The sequence below is a fragment of the Mustela putorius genome, unplaced genomic scaffold (genome assembly GCF_011764305.1).
Source record: "Mustela putorius furo isolate JIRA1106 unplaced genomic scaffold, ASM1176430v1.1 tig00003909_pilon_pilon_pilon, whole genome shotgun sequence".
NCBI classification, from domain to species: domain Eukaryota; kingdom Metazoa; phylum Chordata; class Mammalia; order Carnivora; family Mustelidae; genus Mustela; species Mustela putorius.
In genome coordinates, this window is record NW_025422057.1 from 25,038,099 (window position 1) to 25,052,135 (window position 14,037).

At 53.5% G+C, this 14,037-nt stretch overlaps 1 protein-coding gene across 5 annotated transcripts in view; it reads left to right on the forward strand.

The window, feature by feature from the left end:
• SH3PXD2A (SH3 and PX domains 2A) overlaps positions 1-14,037 on the forward strand; it is a 231,916-nt gene that overhangs the window by 106,520 nt on the left and 111,359 nt on the right. For all 5 annotated transcript variants that reach the window (XM_004749332.3, XM_004749334.3, XM_013054581.2 and 2 more), the window contains one exon: positions 7,212-7,288. In XM_004749332.3, coding sequence (XP_004749389.1) covers positions 7,212-7,288 — 77 coding nt within the window. The remainder of the gene's footprint in view (positions 1-7,211; positions 7,289-14,037) is intronic.

A 14,037-nucleotide genomic window follows, 5' to 3' on the forward strand; every position in this document is an offset into this window, starting at 1 on the left:
CTCTCCCCAAGTTAGTTTGGCAAAGAAGAGGCTCTCCTGGGTGCCGTATCAGCCAGCAGAGCCAGAGAGGAACCCCATCCCCCAACTTCCTTGCTCTCCGACCCACACAGCTTGCCTGTCCCCTGCTGGGTTCCAGCGACCCTTGACACGCTCTCTCCAGACAATCCTCTGACCTTCCTGAGGGCATCAGGCAACACCCGCATTCATGGCACCCAGCTCTGTGCCAGGGATTGCTGGGGACAAAGAGAGTAATAGAAAGTCATCACTGTCCTCAAGGTGACTGCAGTGCAGGGATATAAGACTGTCACGTTCCCATAACCAGCTCTGCGGACGTCCCCATAACCCTTGTAGTGGGTTGAATAGTGGCTCCCCAGAAGATAGGTCCACATCCAAACCCCCAAATTTGTGAATGTGACCTCATGGAGAAAGGGTCTTCACAGATGTAATTCCGATAAGGATCTGGAGATGAGATCATCCTGAATTAAGGGCCGGCATGAACCCAAAGACAGGTGTCCTTGGGGAAGAAAGGCAGAGGGAGATTTGAGACTCAGACGGAGCGGGGAGGTCACATGAAGACAGAGGCAGAGACCAGAGTGATGCCGCTACAGCCGAGGAATACCCAGAGTCCCCGAAGCTGTAGGAGTTGAGGACAGATTGTCCCCTATTGCCTCCAGAGGGAGCGCAGTCTTGCCCACGCTTGCAGACTTCCGGCCTCAGAACTGGGGGAGAATGCATTCCTATTGTTTTAAACCAATGACCTTATAGTACTTTGTAGTAGCTGCCCTGGGAGACTAACGCATACCCCCTTCCCCTTTTGTCCTCAGATCCAGTTAAATGGGTAGGGGTGTCGCTCGTGGAGAACGAGGTCTCTGCGCCATGCGGTCTGGCGTCTCCAGGCCATGCTGTGGCCTCCCTTATTTCTTAGGCCAGTCCCCTGTGACGCTCCAGGCTCTCTGGGCTGCCCTGAAGGGAGAGAGTTGGGAACATCTACGCCCTGGGAGGCCGGGGTGGCCTGTACATCAGGGGGGCTGGGAAAGTAAGAGGGGGCCCCGAGATGGTGGCTCCCTAACAAATTCCCTGGGATAGCAGGAGATGGGGGGGGGGGGAGTCCTGGAGTCTGGGAAAGGAGGACAGGGCCGGCAATCAAGGAAGGCTTCCTGGAGGAGGTCTTGGGCTGGGGAAGGAGGCTCAGGGTGCTGCAAAGAAAACCAGACTCCTTTCTGTGGCTTAAATGACTGCTACTGGCTTCTTTTCTGTCTTTCAAATTCACTGTATGGTTGCCTCTGTCGGAGCACTCTTGCCCCAGAGCTTTGCATGACTGGCTCTCTCTCCTCATCAAAGTCTCCACCAAACTTCCCTGGCCACTAGCTGAATTCCGCCCCTCCCCTCCCCCTCCCCACCTCTCCCCACACCCCCCACATCCCCCACATGCCCCTTCTTGTTACCCTGTTTTATTCTTTCTTAGAAGTAGGGGGAGACACATAGGTCTAACCAAACTACTTACTAGATAGGAAAATTGCACACTGTATCCCTTCCATGCATACGCCCCACCACCACCCCGGCCCTGCCTGTTCAAATGTAAACTCCTTGAGAGCAGGGTCCCCATCTGTCATGTTCTCTGTGGTGTTCTTAGCCCCTGGAGCATCAGGACAGTGACAGATGGATGGCATTCCAGATGGCAGAGAAAGCACGGAAGAGGGGGTATATATGTGTGTATGTGCACATGCACACTGTGAACGTGAAGCTAAGAGGCTGCCAAGAATAGATCCACTCAAACAGACCAAAAGAGGCCCAGAGGCGAGTCCTTTTCGACTAGCCAGTGCCCTGGCTAACGAAACAGTTCGTTTTCCAGAAGCAAATGTCCACCTCTAAGACCCATTGGGTACCACTGAGATGCATCATTATGTGCCTGGTATCCTGGGCAGGAGGAGGAAATACCCCTGCCCCCCCAAGATGGGGACCTTCCTGAGTCAAGGCCCCATCTATGTGTCCTGGCCCAGAGTGGACACTCCTGGTGAGAAGGTCAGGCCACACTGGGGACTGAGGCAGAGCTTGACCTCTGACTGGCAGTTCCCTCTGATTTCCAGCTGATACATGACCCACGAGGCAGGGCAGGAAGGACAGGGAGGTATGCTGTTTCGGGGAGCTCTTTCTTTCCAGAGTCTACAAGACACTGTGTCCCCTCTCCTTCCTACTTTGTGGTCCGTTTACCGGTCTGCTTGTATCAGATAGGCAGAGCCCTCGGGGGACTGTTGGTACGTGGTACGCCATATGTATACCACCATCCACAGTTACTGCTTATACAGGCCTCCGTCAGGCCCCAAGGCAGCTGTTCCCCAGACCACGGCATAGCCCGCAGCGCGGAGGACATGTTACTAATGCTCACATCACACAGACTAAAATCCTAAATCCTCACCATGGCTCTCAAGGCCTTATTTGATTGGACCCCAAAGAATTCTAGATTCATTGCCTTCTCCCTCCCCCTTACTATGTGAGCTTCAAAATCCCAGGCTGAAGTCTCAGCTCAGGCACTTAGTAGCTGTGTGATTTTGGACAGGTCCTCTCTGAGCCGACACCTCCTGTGCAAAGCAGAGATAATAAAAGTAATTGTGGAGCCCCTGGGTGGCTCAGGCGGTTAAGCAGCTGCCTTTAGCTCAGGTCATGATCCTGGCGTCCTGGGATCGAGCCCCACATCAGGCTCTCTGCTCAGCGGGGAGCCTGCTTCTCCCTCTCCCTCTGCCTGCTGCTCCCCCTGCTTGTGCTCTCTCTCACTCTCTATCAAATAAATAAAATCTTTTTTTTTTTAAGCACTTGCTTCAAAGCCATGAGAATTAAGCAAGCAAATCCAGTAGAAAGCTCTTCGCACGTGCCAGACACATAGTAAGCCTTTGGCTACTATTTCTGCTTGTTTTCCTCTTCCTCTGCCCCTCTCCGTGCCCCCCAGCCCACTGCATACATCTTAGGACCCCTGGAGGGAGGAGCTTCGGAGCCCCAGGCCTTCCGTCTCCAGATGAGAATGCAGAGGCCACAGTGGAGGAGGACCCCACTTCAGGGTCACACAGCCAGCCGGTGGCCCAGGCAGGACTTGAACCCAGGCCTCCTGCTGAGGCGCCTGCTCCTTCTGCTTGTCCCCCCTTCTCAGCCCAGCCCAGAGCGGCAGCAAGAGGGACCTACACCTATGTGCTTGGACCCTGTCAGGCTTGACAGCTTTTCTTCTCCACTTTCAAGAATGAGTTATGTCCTGAGGTCTGGTTCGTGGCCCGTGTGTAATCTTCCTTATGATGCTTTATCGTATTTCTGGGGCAGTGCCTGCGTGGCTTTGAAGACTCTGGCAGGCGCTGTGAGCGGGCTGAATTACATTTACAAGAGGCCTTTAATGCCCTGTGGTCTCGGCTTCCTTAATGGGGATTTTCCTCCTCCTCCTCTTTTTCTCTCTCCCTTTTAATACAGTCCCCGGTGTGGCTTCCCGAGTGCGGTTTGGATTCCTAACAGAGAACTCAAGACTGTAGAATCCCTTCCAGATCTTCCCTCCCTCTTTCCCCTTCCCACCCTCTGCAGCCTGGGCCAAAGCCCCAAGAAAAGAAAACGTTGCTCCTGTCAGGATTTCAGTGGGAAGGAGAGAAGCCCTATTGGAATTCCAAAAATAACTAAAATCAGCCGGGCAATGGCTTGTACAGAAATTCTCCTCCGACGTTGCACCTGAGCGGCAGACCCCCGAGCCTCGTGCAGGGCATGGAAGGTGTCCGGCCCAGAGGCAGGATGGCGTCCCTTGCAGGGGGTGGGCGCGAGGGGCAAGTTGGGGGTGCCTTACCAGTGTGGACAGGGTGCCCGCACCCCTGTCTCCTCACTTCTCCCACCCCCATCCCTTCCTTCCTTCTCCCAGCCATCTCTGCACCTTAAGGAGGCTCCTTCATTGTCCCTTAACGATGAGTTTTCTGCTGACTCTGGCTGCGGCGGGATCAGGTCTTACGTGATCTAAGTATGCATCTTGGGGACCTCAAGCTCCGAGAGTGGATCAGCCACCATAGGGGTGGTGGGGCGGGAGGCAGTCCCCATCTCCCATCTCCCATCTGCCTCCTTTCCTTTTTGTCCTTCGCCAGCATGAGGAAGGGCACGAGTGCTATTTTTGGAGAATGGATAAGTCATGTTTCATCTCCTTCCGGGAGGCACGCAGGGCAGAGCCAGGTCTGTGGGCCTGGGTCCCTGCTGCAGTCTCTCCTTTCAATTTCCTCCGTTGCTCCGACGCATCCTTCCGGGTCCTGTGAGATGCTGCGTGGTGCGTGGCCAGGGGCATCTCCGGGCCAGGGGGTCCTCCAGCTCCCGAGGAGAGAGGCTCAGGCAGACGACTCAGAAAGTCCGCCCAGGGCTGCTCATCCTCTGGTCAGGCCCGAGAGCGAGAGCCCGTCTCCCGCGCTGCGCGATTGTTTCACGAGCCGTCCCCAGGGCTGTGCGCGGACACTCCCGCGGCGTGCAGGCGGCAAGGCGACAGGCAACCAAAAAAGGGTAGGAGACAAGGAGTCCAGGAGTACCAAATCTGTGACATCTTCCCCCAAGGAAAAGAGGCCGGTCTCCAGTGTCTTGATAAGTCTTGTTTTATCTCCTTTCAAAAGGAACGCACGTGGCAGAGCTGATTTATCTTGATGACATTGTCCAGTCTACAGAGTGTCGGGCCTCTGACGGGCCTGTCTGCCGGGCTTCAGAGAGGAAGGGAGGAAAGAGAGCTTGAGGGACAGTGCAGGAGAGGAAGATGAATGCAGCAGCAGGCACTTGGGGTGGGGGGTTGGCGGGTGGTGAGGGGCGCCTGCTGTATACAAGGCCTTGTGCTGAGTGGAGTGTGGTGCCAAGGGGAGGAAGGAGTTGGTCATACCCGATGTAGGGAGACAAGAGATGCCAGTGGGAAACAAGTCACCCACAACAGGCCAGACTAGCTGCTCTACTGTCTGACAGGAGCAGGGCTGGTGACCGGGAGCTCAGGCAGTGACAACTGTTTTCAGTGCCCCCCATCCCTGGTCCCCTACCCTTCACCTCTGTCTCCCAAGGCTGCTCATGGGAAAGGCCGGGGATTTTCTTCCAGCCTCGCAAACATACTTGGCTGAAGGAACCGGAGATGTGACGGTCTCATTTGGTCACAGGCTGGGAGCTGGAGGTAAATGCTCCTCGCCCTCAGTCGGGAAATCTTGGAGGTACGGTCCATTTTATCCCCAGGGTTCCCCAGAGGACCTGAGCTGTTGGCTCCCCATGGGGATTAACTGGCTTCCCTTCCCTCCCTTTCCACTGCCCCGTGGTGTCTTCCAGGACCGTTCCCAAATAAACCACCAAAGTTCCTCGTCTCTGGGTCAGCTTCTGGGAAACAGCCTAAACCAAGACAATGTTTAGTACCTCCCTAGGGCCTCCATAGAAGAAGCTCCCATGAACTGATCTTCAAGCTACATTTCTGTTCACATTGCCATGGCCATTTTTTTCCTTAGAACTCTTTTTTTTTTTTTTAAGATTTTATTTATTTATTTGAGAGAGAGACAGTGAGAGAGAGCATGAGAGGTGAGAAGGTCAGAGGGAGAAGCAGACTCCCCATGGAGCTGGGACCCTGATGCGGGACTCAATCCCGGGATTCCAGGACCGTGACCTGAGCCGAAGGCAGTTGCTTAACCAACTGAGCCACCCAGGCGCCCTCTTCCTTAGAACTCCTTTAATGCAAGTGATAACAATCCATCTCCAACTAATTTCAGCAAAAAATAATTTTCTTGTTTTATGCATGTGGCAAGTAACAGGTAGACCTTGGGTTCAGAACAACTATGTCCAGCTGCTCAAACGATGTCAAAGGAACCTGCCCTTTGCCATCTCTTTACTCTGTGTTTCAACCATTCAGGAAGCATTCATTGAGCACCTACTTTGTTCTGGGCACTGCTCCTTTCTCTCTGGGTGTTTCCTTCTCAGGCAATGATAAAGATGGCCACGAGAAGCTCCAGACTTTCATCCTGCCAGCTCAGCAACTGTGGGAGAGAAAGAGCTCCAGCAGAAGTCTCATGGCTGACCCTCCTTGGCACAGATCAGGTCCCCTGCCCATCTCTGAGCCAATCACTGTGACTCTGGTTGGCTGGGTCATGCCTACCCTTGCTGCCAGGGAGTGTGGTCAGCCCCTTTGAACCACAAGGACTGGGAATGGAGGAGGGAGGCTCTCCAGAGGGAAATCAGGCAGACAGGGACAATGGATGCCTATTACAGTTTTAGGGCGAGCACTTCACCATTTGTCGAGCTATGTGGGTTCTAAGATGTATCAGACGGACCCCGATGGATGGAGATTTTTCAAACATCTGTAACACACAGCAGAATGGGGCACATGCCTTAGGAATGGACAAAGTGTGTAGAAAAGAGGGAGATTACCCCCAGCGTGGCCAATCAAGGAAGGCCTTCTAAAAAGGGGGCATTGACCTAGACATTGATGGCAGTGAGGCACAGAAATGTTAGCTGTTAGGACTTGAGAGTCAGACCAAAGAGTTCAAATTCTAAATTGAACCAGCCGAAAAGAACCATGCATTGATCTCGTTGTTAAAATTGAATTGGGGTAGCTCAGAAGAGCCTGCTGGGGAGATTGCAGGGGCTGGCATTTCCTGGAAGCCTGACCCACACCTGCAGAGGGGTGTGCCTGCCCATCTGCACGGCGTGGCCTGAACTGCTAGAGGCTGTGTGTGCAGAGAGGCTGGGGAAAAGTCAGGCTGGGGCAGCCGCACGCCTTGGCATTGGCCCGCGCCCGCCCTGGAAATAGCCTCCCACCTAAACTAAGAATAGGAATTCCTGCCTGGCTGGCAGGAATGAATGCCGATTTCTCAAGGAGGGAAGGGCCTGAGAACAAAACCCAGCGTGTGGGTTGGGCCGTTCTTTGTATTTCTTTGTGAGGTCACTTGGGAGCCGCACCCACGCCAGGCCATCGATCCTGCCCTGAGACCCAGACAAGGTGATCTGGCCAAGATGGCAGCCTCGGAGGCCACTCCTGGGCCCCAGAGGTCCTGGGCTCTCAGCCTCGGGCGCCTCCTGCCCCCTGGGAGAGGTGACTGCCCATCTCTTGTGTTCTTGATGCTGGGCAGGGGCGGTGGCACTCGGTGGCCAGCTAAAAGGCTAAGAAGCCGAGGGAGAGAGGAGTGAGAGGGTGGGAGGCTGGGGTCCCATGGCAGCTTTCCCCAGAGTCACCCAGCTCACAGCCCTCTCTGTTCCAGGCAAAATCCTCTTCCGGAGAAGCCACATCCGGGACGTAGCTGTGAAGAGGCTGAAGCCCATCGACGAATACTGCCGGGTAAGCGTGCGCCTGCAGGTGGGGGAGGGGCCGGCCAGCCAGCCACAGAGTCTGTTTGTCTGTCTGTCCGTGGAGGAGCACCATCTGTCCCAAACCTTCTGCTGTGGTCTAGCAGGTGCCTCCTGACGCCTGGCATTTCCCGGCCAGGGAGGTGGGTCTGAGTGTCCCTCAGGGAGGGGTCACTTGTGACTGGGCCACTCTCTGGGGCACAAGGGCCTTGGGATCACGCTAAGACTTGACTTTTTTCAGGACCCGCCTGCGTTTACAGAACGTTATTTTAAATCACTTCCACGGGCTTGGGAGCTCGGTTAAGGGGTCTCCTGCTGAAGGGAGATGTTCTGTATGTGACATTTTGCTGGACACAGGGGAGCTGTTGCTTTGAATTCCTTTTGGGACCAGAGTTGTTGGAATCAATTCTGAGTTCAATAGCATCTGAGAGTTCTGAACTGCCTATTTGTTTATTCACAGAAGTCCTGATGGTTACGGATGTTTATGTGCACATTTTTACCCGTGCCAGTGGTCACGCTCACACACACACTCACACAAACACACACACAGGTGTGTGTGCATAGGTGTGTAAAAACAGCCAATGCCAACGAAGAGATGGGACAATTTCAGCGATGTCATGAAGAAGACCCCGTTTGTCTTTCTGGACAAGAGCCTAGACTAGCCTGGCCTTCGACTAGAGCCGAGGACCCCTGCAGGGAAAATGCCAGGCGCCCACTTCATTGGCCTTGACCCGTGGCCTCTGGATGGCGAGGCTGCCTGGGTTCAGAATCCTCACTAGCTCTGTGAACTTGGGCAAGCCACTGAACTTCCCAGAGCCTCAGTTTCCACATCTGTGTGACAGGGAGACTAGTAGCTCCACAGAAGGTAGTTATGGGGAGGAAAGCAAGTGACACAGGCCAGCAATGCAAGCACGGGAGGAGGCAGTCAGCTGACCCCAGCTTTGGATTATTATTACTACAAGGCATAAACAATTTACTGTTCCCACTGGCTTTCGTGGAGATAGATTTCTTAGTTAAATGAAACCTGCGAGCTGGAATCGAATCCCACTGCCTCCCCACGGGCTCTGTGACTCTGGGCAAGCGAGTCTACCTCTCTGAGCCCCAGGTTCCTTCATCTGTGAAACAGGGTAAAGACAGCTCCCTTGCAGGGCTCCTGAAGGGGGCTGTACGGGAGAATGTGTATCATAGTGTTGGTCGCTTCTCAAATGCTGTGTCCCTGCACAAAGCTGTAGCTGTAGGGTCTGTTCATTCGCTAATACTTTATGATTCAGAAACACTATGCTGGGAATAAAAGTGTTTAAGAAAGAAGCAAGTTGCTCAATGTCCTAACTGGTGTTCCCCAGCCGATAGGCAGACGAGCACTCCCATGGAGTCTCCATTAACCCGAGTTTCAGTTTCATGACTGAATCGATTCATACTTAGTCACATTTTCTGCCCTAACTGAGAAAGAATTCCCAGTGATGAATTCCCTTATGTGAGAGGCTCCTCTTCTTCAGATCAATATTCATTTTTCTCTTTAAAGGGCATTTGCCATTTCCAGTTCAGTTGATGGCTGCTGCCTGAGCTTTTATTTCTCCTTATATCTTTCCCAAGAAGTTAAATAAATGGGCACAGCCCAGGGAGGAGGGGGTGAAGGGTGGGGGATGCCTCTCCCAGCTGGGGATTTATGGCTCACATCAGCCTGGGAGGCTCCTGGAGCCGGAGGCATCTGCAGTCTTGGGTCCTGGGCCATCCCGAGGAGGAAACCGATAACATCTTATCTCCGGGGATCAGGCTTTGAACAGGACTCCTGAGTCAGGATGAGCTTCAGGGGGGCTTTGGGGCCCCAGTGCTGCTGCTGCTGGCCGGGGGCGCCATTTAAGTGGGGTCTGCAAGAGGCAGGGCCTCCTAACCTGATTAGCACAGACAGGAGCTTCTCAGAGCCAAGTCGGGTTCGGCAAACAGCTAGCCGTCTCACAGGCTGTAATTTACTCTGAGAATGGCAGGGGGGCAGGTCAGTGCAGAAGTGACCTTTAATTCTGCCGAACTAGAAAGCTGGAATCTGTGGTCTCGTTGTCGGAGACCTTGGGATGACCTTGGAATGGTCATTAGGGATAAGCCAGAAATAGTCCTTAGCCACCCCCACCCCAGCATTGCATGTCGCAGCTCTGCCTCCCAATGGTCCAGTCTATGGCCATTTAGGATCCAAGTTGCGCTCAATATCACTGACCCCTCCGTGAATCCCATGGTCAGTGCCATGTACACTCTGGCCAGCCCTTCCCTTATCCATGTCTGTCCTGGGACACACTGCTGGAGTTTTTATTTCAAATACCCTGCATATGCAGCCATGCTTGGCTAGCCAGCATCTTCCTTGGGCTCCTAGACAGTGTGGACTCCCGGGCCGGGATTTGCTGGGGATTCAAGGGCACCCAAGACTGTGAAGCTGGCTCTGCACCTCGAGCAGCCAGCTCCCCTGCCAGGACTCAGACGTGGAAAGTCTGACCGTGCGGTAGACCTCCCCAGACTTCAGGCTCCCTGCCCTCGCGAGCCAGCCAGTCCCTCTGCCCAAAGGTGGTTTCACAGCCCAAATCTCAGTGTTAATTTTAAACATATATGGAGCAGATTGGATGAGCGTCACGGAAAATTGACCGAGCACCAGCCCGGTGATTGTTTTATGTGGCACTTGAGGGCTGGGTGTCTATCAAGAGGGGTTCCAAAGGCATTTCTTTAACTCCATAAATTAATTTAATGGGCAACACGGTTATGCGGTTAATATTTAATGATTCTGTGGCCTCAAAAAGTCGAAGACTTTCATCTCACTAACAAGCGTGAGCTATACTTTAGGAGCTGGGACTAACAGTTGAGTAAGTGATTCCTTTTGCGTGTGAAATACATGTTTGCCGTGTTTGTCTGTGGGATAAAATAAATATCCTGGGGCAGGGGGTGGGTGGGGGGCAGTGAGAGGCAGTGTTTGAGAGTGATCAACTCACCCTTTGCCATGGTAATGACGTTTACACAAGTCTCCATTTCCTGATGGGTGCAACTAGAATTTTTTTTTGCCCAAAAAGCTAAGATTGCTTCTATTATTCTGCTGTCCAAGAGAGACTTGCTTTCAGGATCAATGGCTTTCTTTGTGGGACAGATGAGGGGTTGGTTGTAGTCAGACTGGGGGAGGGGGGGTCAGCCCTGAAGGGGTAAGGATCTCTCCCCACCCCACCCCTGACTCTCTGCACCTCCCAGACTCATTCAATTTTATCCCCACTTGCCAGGTTCGAAAACTGAGACTATCTGGGGGTGGTGGTTCTTAGTCCCGGGCTTCTCCCTCCCACCATGCATGGCCCGTCATTGGGTCTCACCTTAATAAAGAGAAAGATTCATGTCCCAATCAAAACACACTCCTTGAAGAAGCACCAGAAGCTTCCTGTTATACTCCGTCCTAGATACAGGGAGACTGACTTCTTGTGGCCTCATTCTAAGAGTGTTGCTGATAGGGAGACTGAAGCAGAGAGCAAAGACTGATGCATTCATGCCTCCCAAAGTGGCTGGTACTCTGGGGAAACCAAGTGATAGAATGTCTCCATCTCTGTTAGTCCATATACCAAGGAAAAGGATTTCTAGCCTGAAATAAAACTGATTGTGTCCCTTTTCTCCTTGAAGACCCTCAGAGGAGCCCCATTGCCCATAAGAACCCACGAGGGGCTTGGCCGGGCCCTCTGTGGGCTCGTCCGAAGTGCTGCTCAGGCCTCAGCATCTGCCTGTCCTCCGCACCCTGCAGTCCAGTCCATCAAAAGTGCCGCCGTTCCCAACTAGCCAGAGTCCCAAGCTGCCACCCTTTGCCCCTGCTAGTGCTCTTCCTAGGGATTCAGCTCCCACGGTGCCCCTTCTAGAAGCCCCCTGAGTTCCCCAGGGAAAGCTGAGCACCCCTGCTGTGAAAACTGTGCATGCCTCCAGATAGGACACCAATCCTCTGTAGGAGGACAGTTTCTGTGTGTCCACCTTTTCCAGACCTGGAGCTCCTTGAGGACCACACCTTTTATCTTTGTGTCCTCAGTAACAAGCAGGAATCCTGGCCCCATGTAGGTGTCCAGGCAATGTCTGCCAACAAGATGCAAAGATCACACACGAGCAGAGGACACCTCCCAGGAGGGTGACATGTCCCGGAAGCCCCGATGTACTAGGAGCCCTTGTGACATGAATTCACGTGCTGTTGTGAATGAGATACTGTTTCCATTTCAAAAGGATTTGCAGCCTGGTCCTTCAAAAAGAGAACTCCTGTGTTTGAGATACTGATTTACAGAAGTTCCATGAGCCCAGCTTCCTAGGTAGGGATCCAGGAGAAAGAGTCCAGGCAGGCCAGAGGCAGCCCAGGGGTGGGGCTGGGGCAGGGAGTGGGTGGCCAGCTTGGTGGGACTCCAGTCCCCTGTGCCATGCCCCCTCCCCCCATCCCCTGCCCTTGGTCACTCAGCTTTTGCCCAGATTTCCATTGATTAGAAATCAAAATGATGTTCCTAAAAAGAGGACAATGTTTGATCCCATGGAAAGAGCAGGACGCCCATGGTTGTTTGGCCAGATGTAAAACTTTTCTGTCCTTGGACAGACGTACCCAGAGTGGTGGGCTTCGTGGAGGTGGTGGGGGGGTTCCCTTCGAAGAAGGTCTGAGGACAGCCACCCTCTGTCTTATCTGAATTTGTGTCTTATCTGAAGGATGACACAGTGCAAATGGTGGCCGGTGTTGCTGGCTCTCAGAAAACTGTGTGGGGCAGGCCAGGATCTAGAGACCTCAGGGCAGTTTAGGACTGGGGAAGGGGGCACAGGAAGGACTGCCTGATGGCAAACCTTGCTGGCTCTTTAGCACTTCCTCACCAGTCTCCCCCAGCCCTAGGCACCCTCTGCCCTCAGCTACCTCCCTTGCCTTATTTGTCCAGATCTGCTCTTAGCCAGCTCACAATCGCCCTGGGCCACAGAATGGCAAGGTCAGAAGGGGACTGAAGTCAGCTCAGCTTACATAGGGTGGGGGCCTGCATACCCTAAGCAGCCCCATGGGGCAGTGGCCCCCTCCCTAGATGCTGAGGGCTCGGAGGTCATGCTCATTCCAGCTCTTCCCACCTAGCCTGAATCAAAAGGCTCAGTCGGATTGAATGATGGGTCAGACAGTGAGTTCACTCCTAATGGTGCTGTTTGCAGTGCTGGAGCCTTGGACTGTTAGAGCTGGAAGAAGTTTCAGAATGTCTGTGGCCTGGATATGTCCCAGCTCTGTTCCGTGGGCTGTTAATAGAAATTGTTGGAAGACCTGCTCCATAATCAGAGACCTGTGGGTAGTGCGGGAGGCAGTATAGATCAGTAGATCAGACAGAGCACAGGCTCTGGACTCAGATGGCCCAACTGAAAATCTTGCTTACTAGCTGTGTGGCCTTGAAAAGTTACTTAACTTCTCTGTGCTTTATTTGCTTCTGTAGAAGTGGAATTAGTCATACCCTTTGAGATGGGTATATAATGTTAATGTGATGATTAAATGAGCCAATCCCCCAGCATGTCATGATTATTAATAAGTGCTGACCTAAACAAAGCTCCATAGGTTTCTTCCCTGCAGGACTTCTCAGAGCCTTTAGTGTACTAATGAACATGGTGCTCTCTAAGACCAAGGTGGGGATCTATAAGGCATCACTTCACATGTGCCCACAGAATTCCTTTTACCTCCTCAAACACGTGTTCCATGAGATAATGTGAGATTCCAGAGTTTGTCTACTCTATCCTAGAAGAAATGACAACCTGAGGTGTGAGGTGGGCTCGTGTAGCAAGTGTATAAGGGCCAGACTGGAACTAGAATTGAGATCTCCTGACTCCTCTCCCAGTGTTCTTTCTCATTTGCATCACTGCACTCACCCAAAGAATAATGACAGCAAAGACAATAGCACAACAACTAAAACATCCAGAGTGTTTATTCAGTGCCAGGCACTGTGCTAGGCTCTTCCTTGTGAGATGTCACAATCTCACTTAGCCTCTTAACAAATAGGTGCCATATCAAACCCACTGTATTGAGCTCAGAGAGGGCAAGCAGCACATTCAGCATCACACAGCCCGTGAACGGTAGAGCCAGGACTCAAACCTGTGTCTGGCTGGCTCTGAGGCCCTGAGGCCCAGACTTAACCACCCAACGGCAGAGATCTTGGATGTCCAATGGCAGACTTTTAGGTCTGGAGGTGTCCTTGGAAATACCTATGTATGGCCCTCTCAGAATGGCTGGATTGGGGAGGGGGGTTCCCCAGCTCTGACAGTCATCATCGGCCCAGGCCCTGGGGACGGACTGCTGAGCTTCAAGGTCTCCTGCCAAATGATTCTGGCCAGCGCTGGGCTTGGCAGTGGCGCTGATGGGAGCTGCCCCGAGCGGAGAGCCTCTCGTCAGCCTGAAATTAGGATGAGCCCTCCATGCGGCTCCCTTCGGGGCTCTCCGTTAAGTAAAGATGCCACGGTGGTTCGACCAAAAGGCCTCTTTGTCTGAGGCCCTCATGGCCCACACGTCCTCTGCCCCCAGAATGCCGGTCTCTGTCGGCATGAAGAGCCCCTGTGTTCGCTGCTGGGGCTGCGCGAGTCCTTGGCCGGCCGGGGCCTGCGCAGCGGGTGGGTGGCAGCGTGCTGGGCGGGGAGGGCGCGAGCACTCCAGGCCGGCTGGAGACCTGCCCTGGCTCCCTTCCCTCGCCCTTTCAGGGAGGTCACCCTGGCAGCGAGTCTGCATGCAGCCTGGGTCCCTGGTCATGGTTGCCC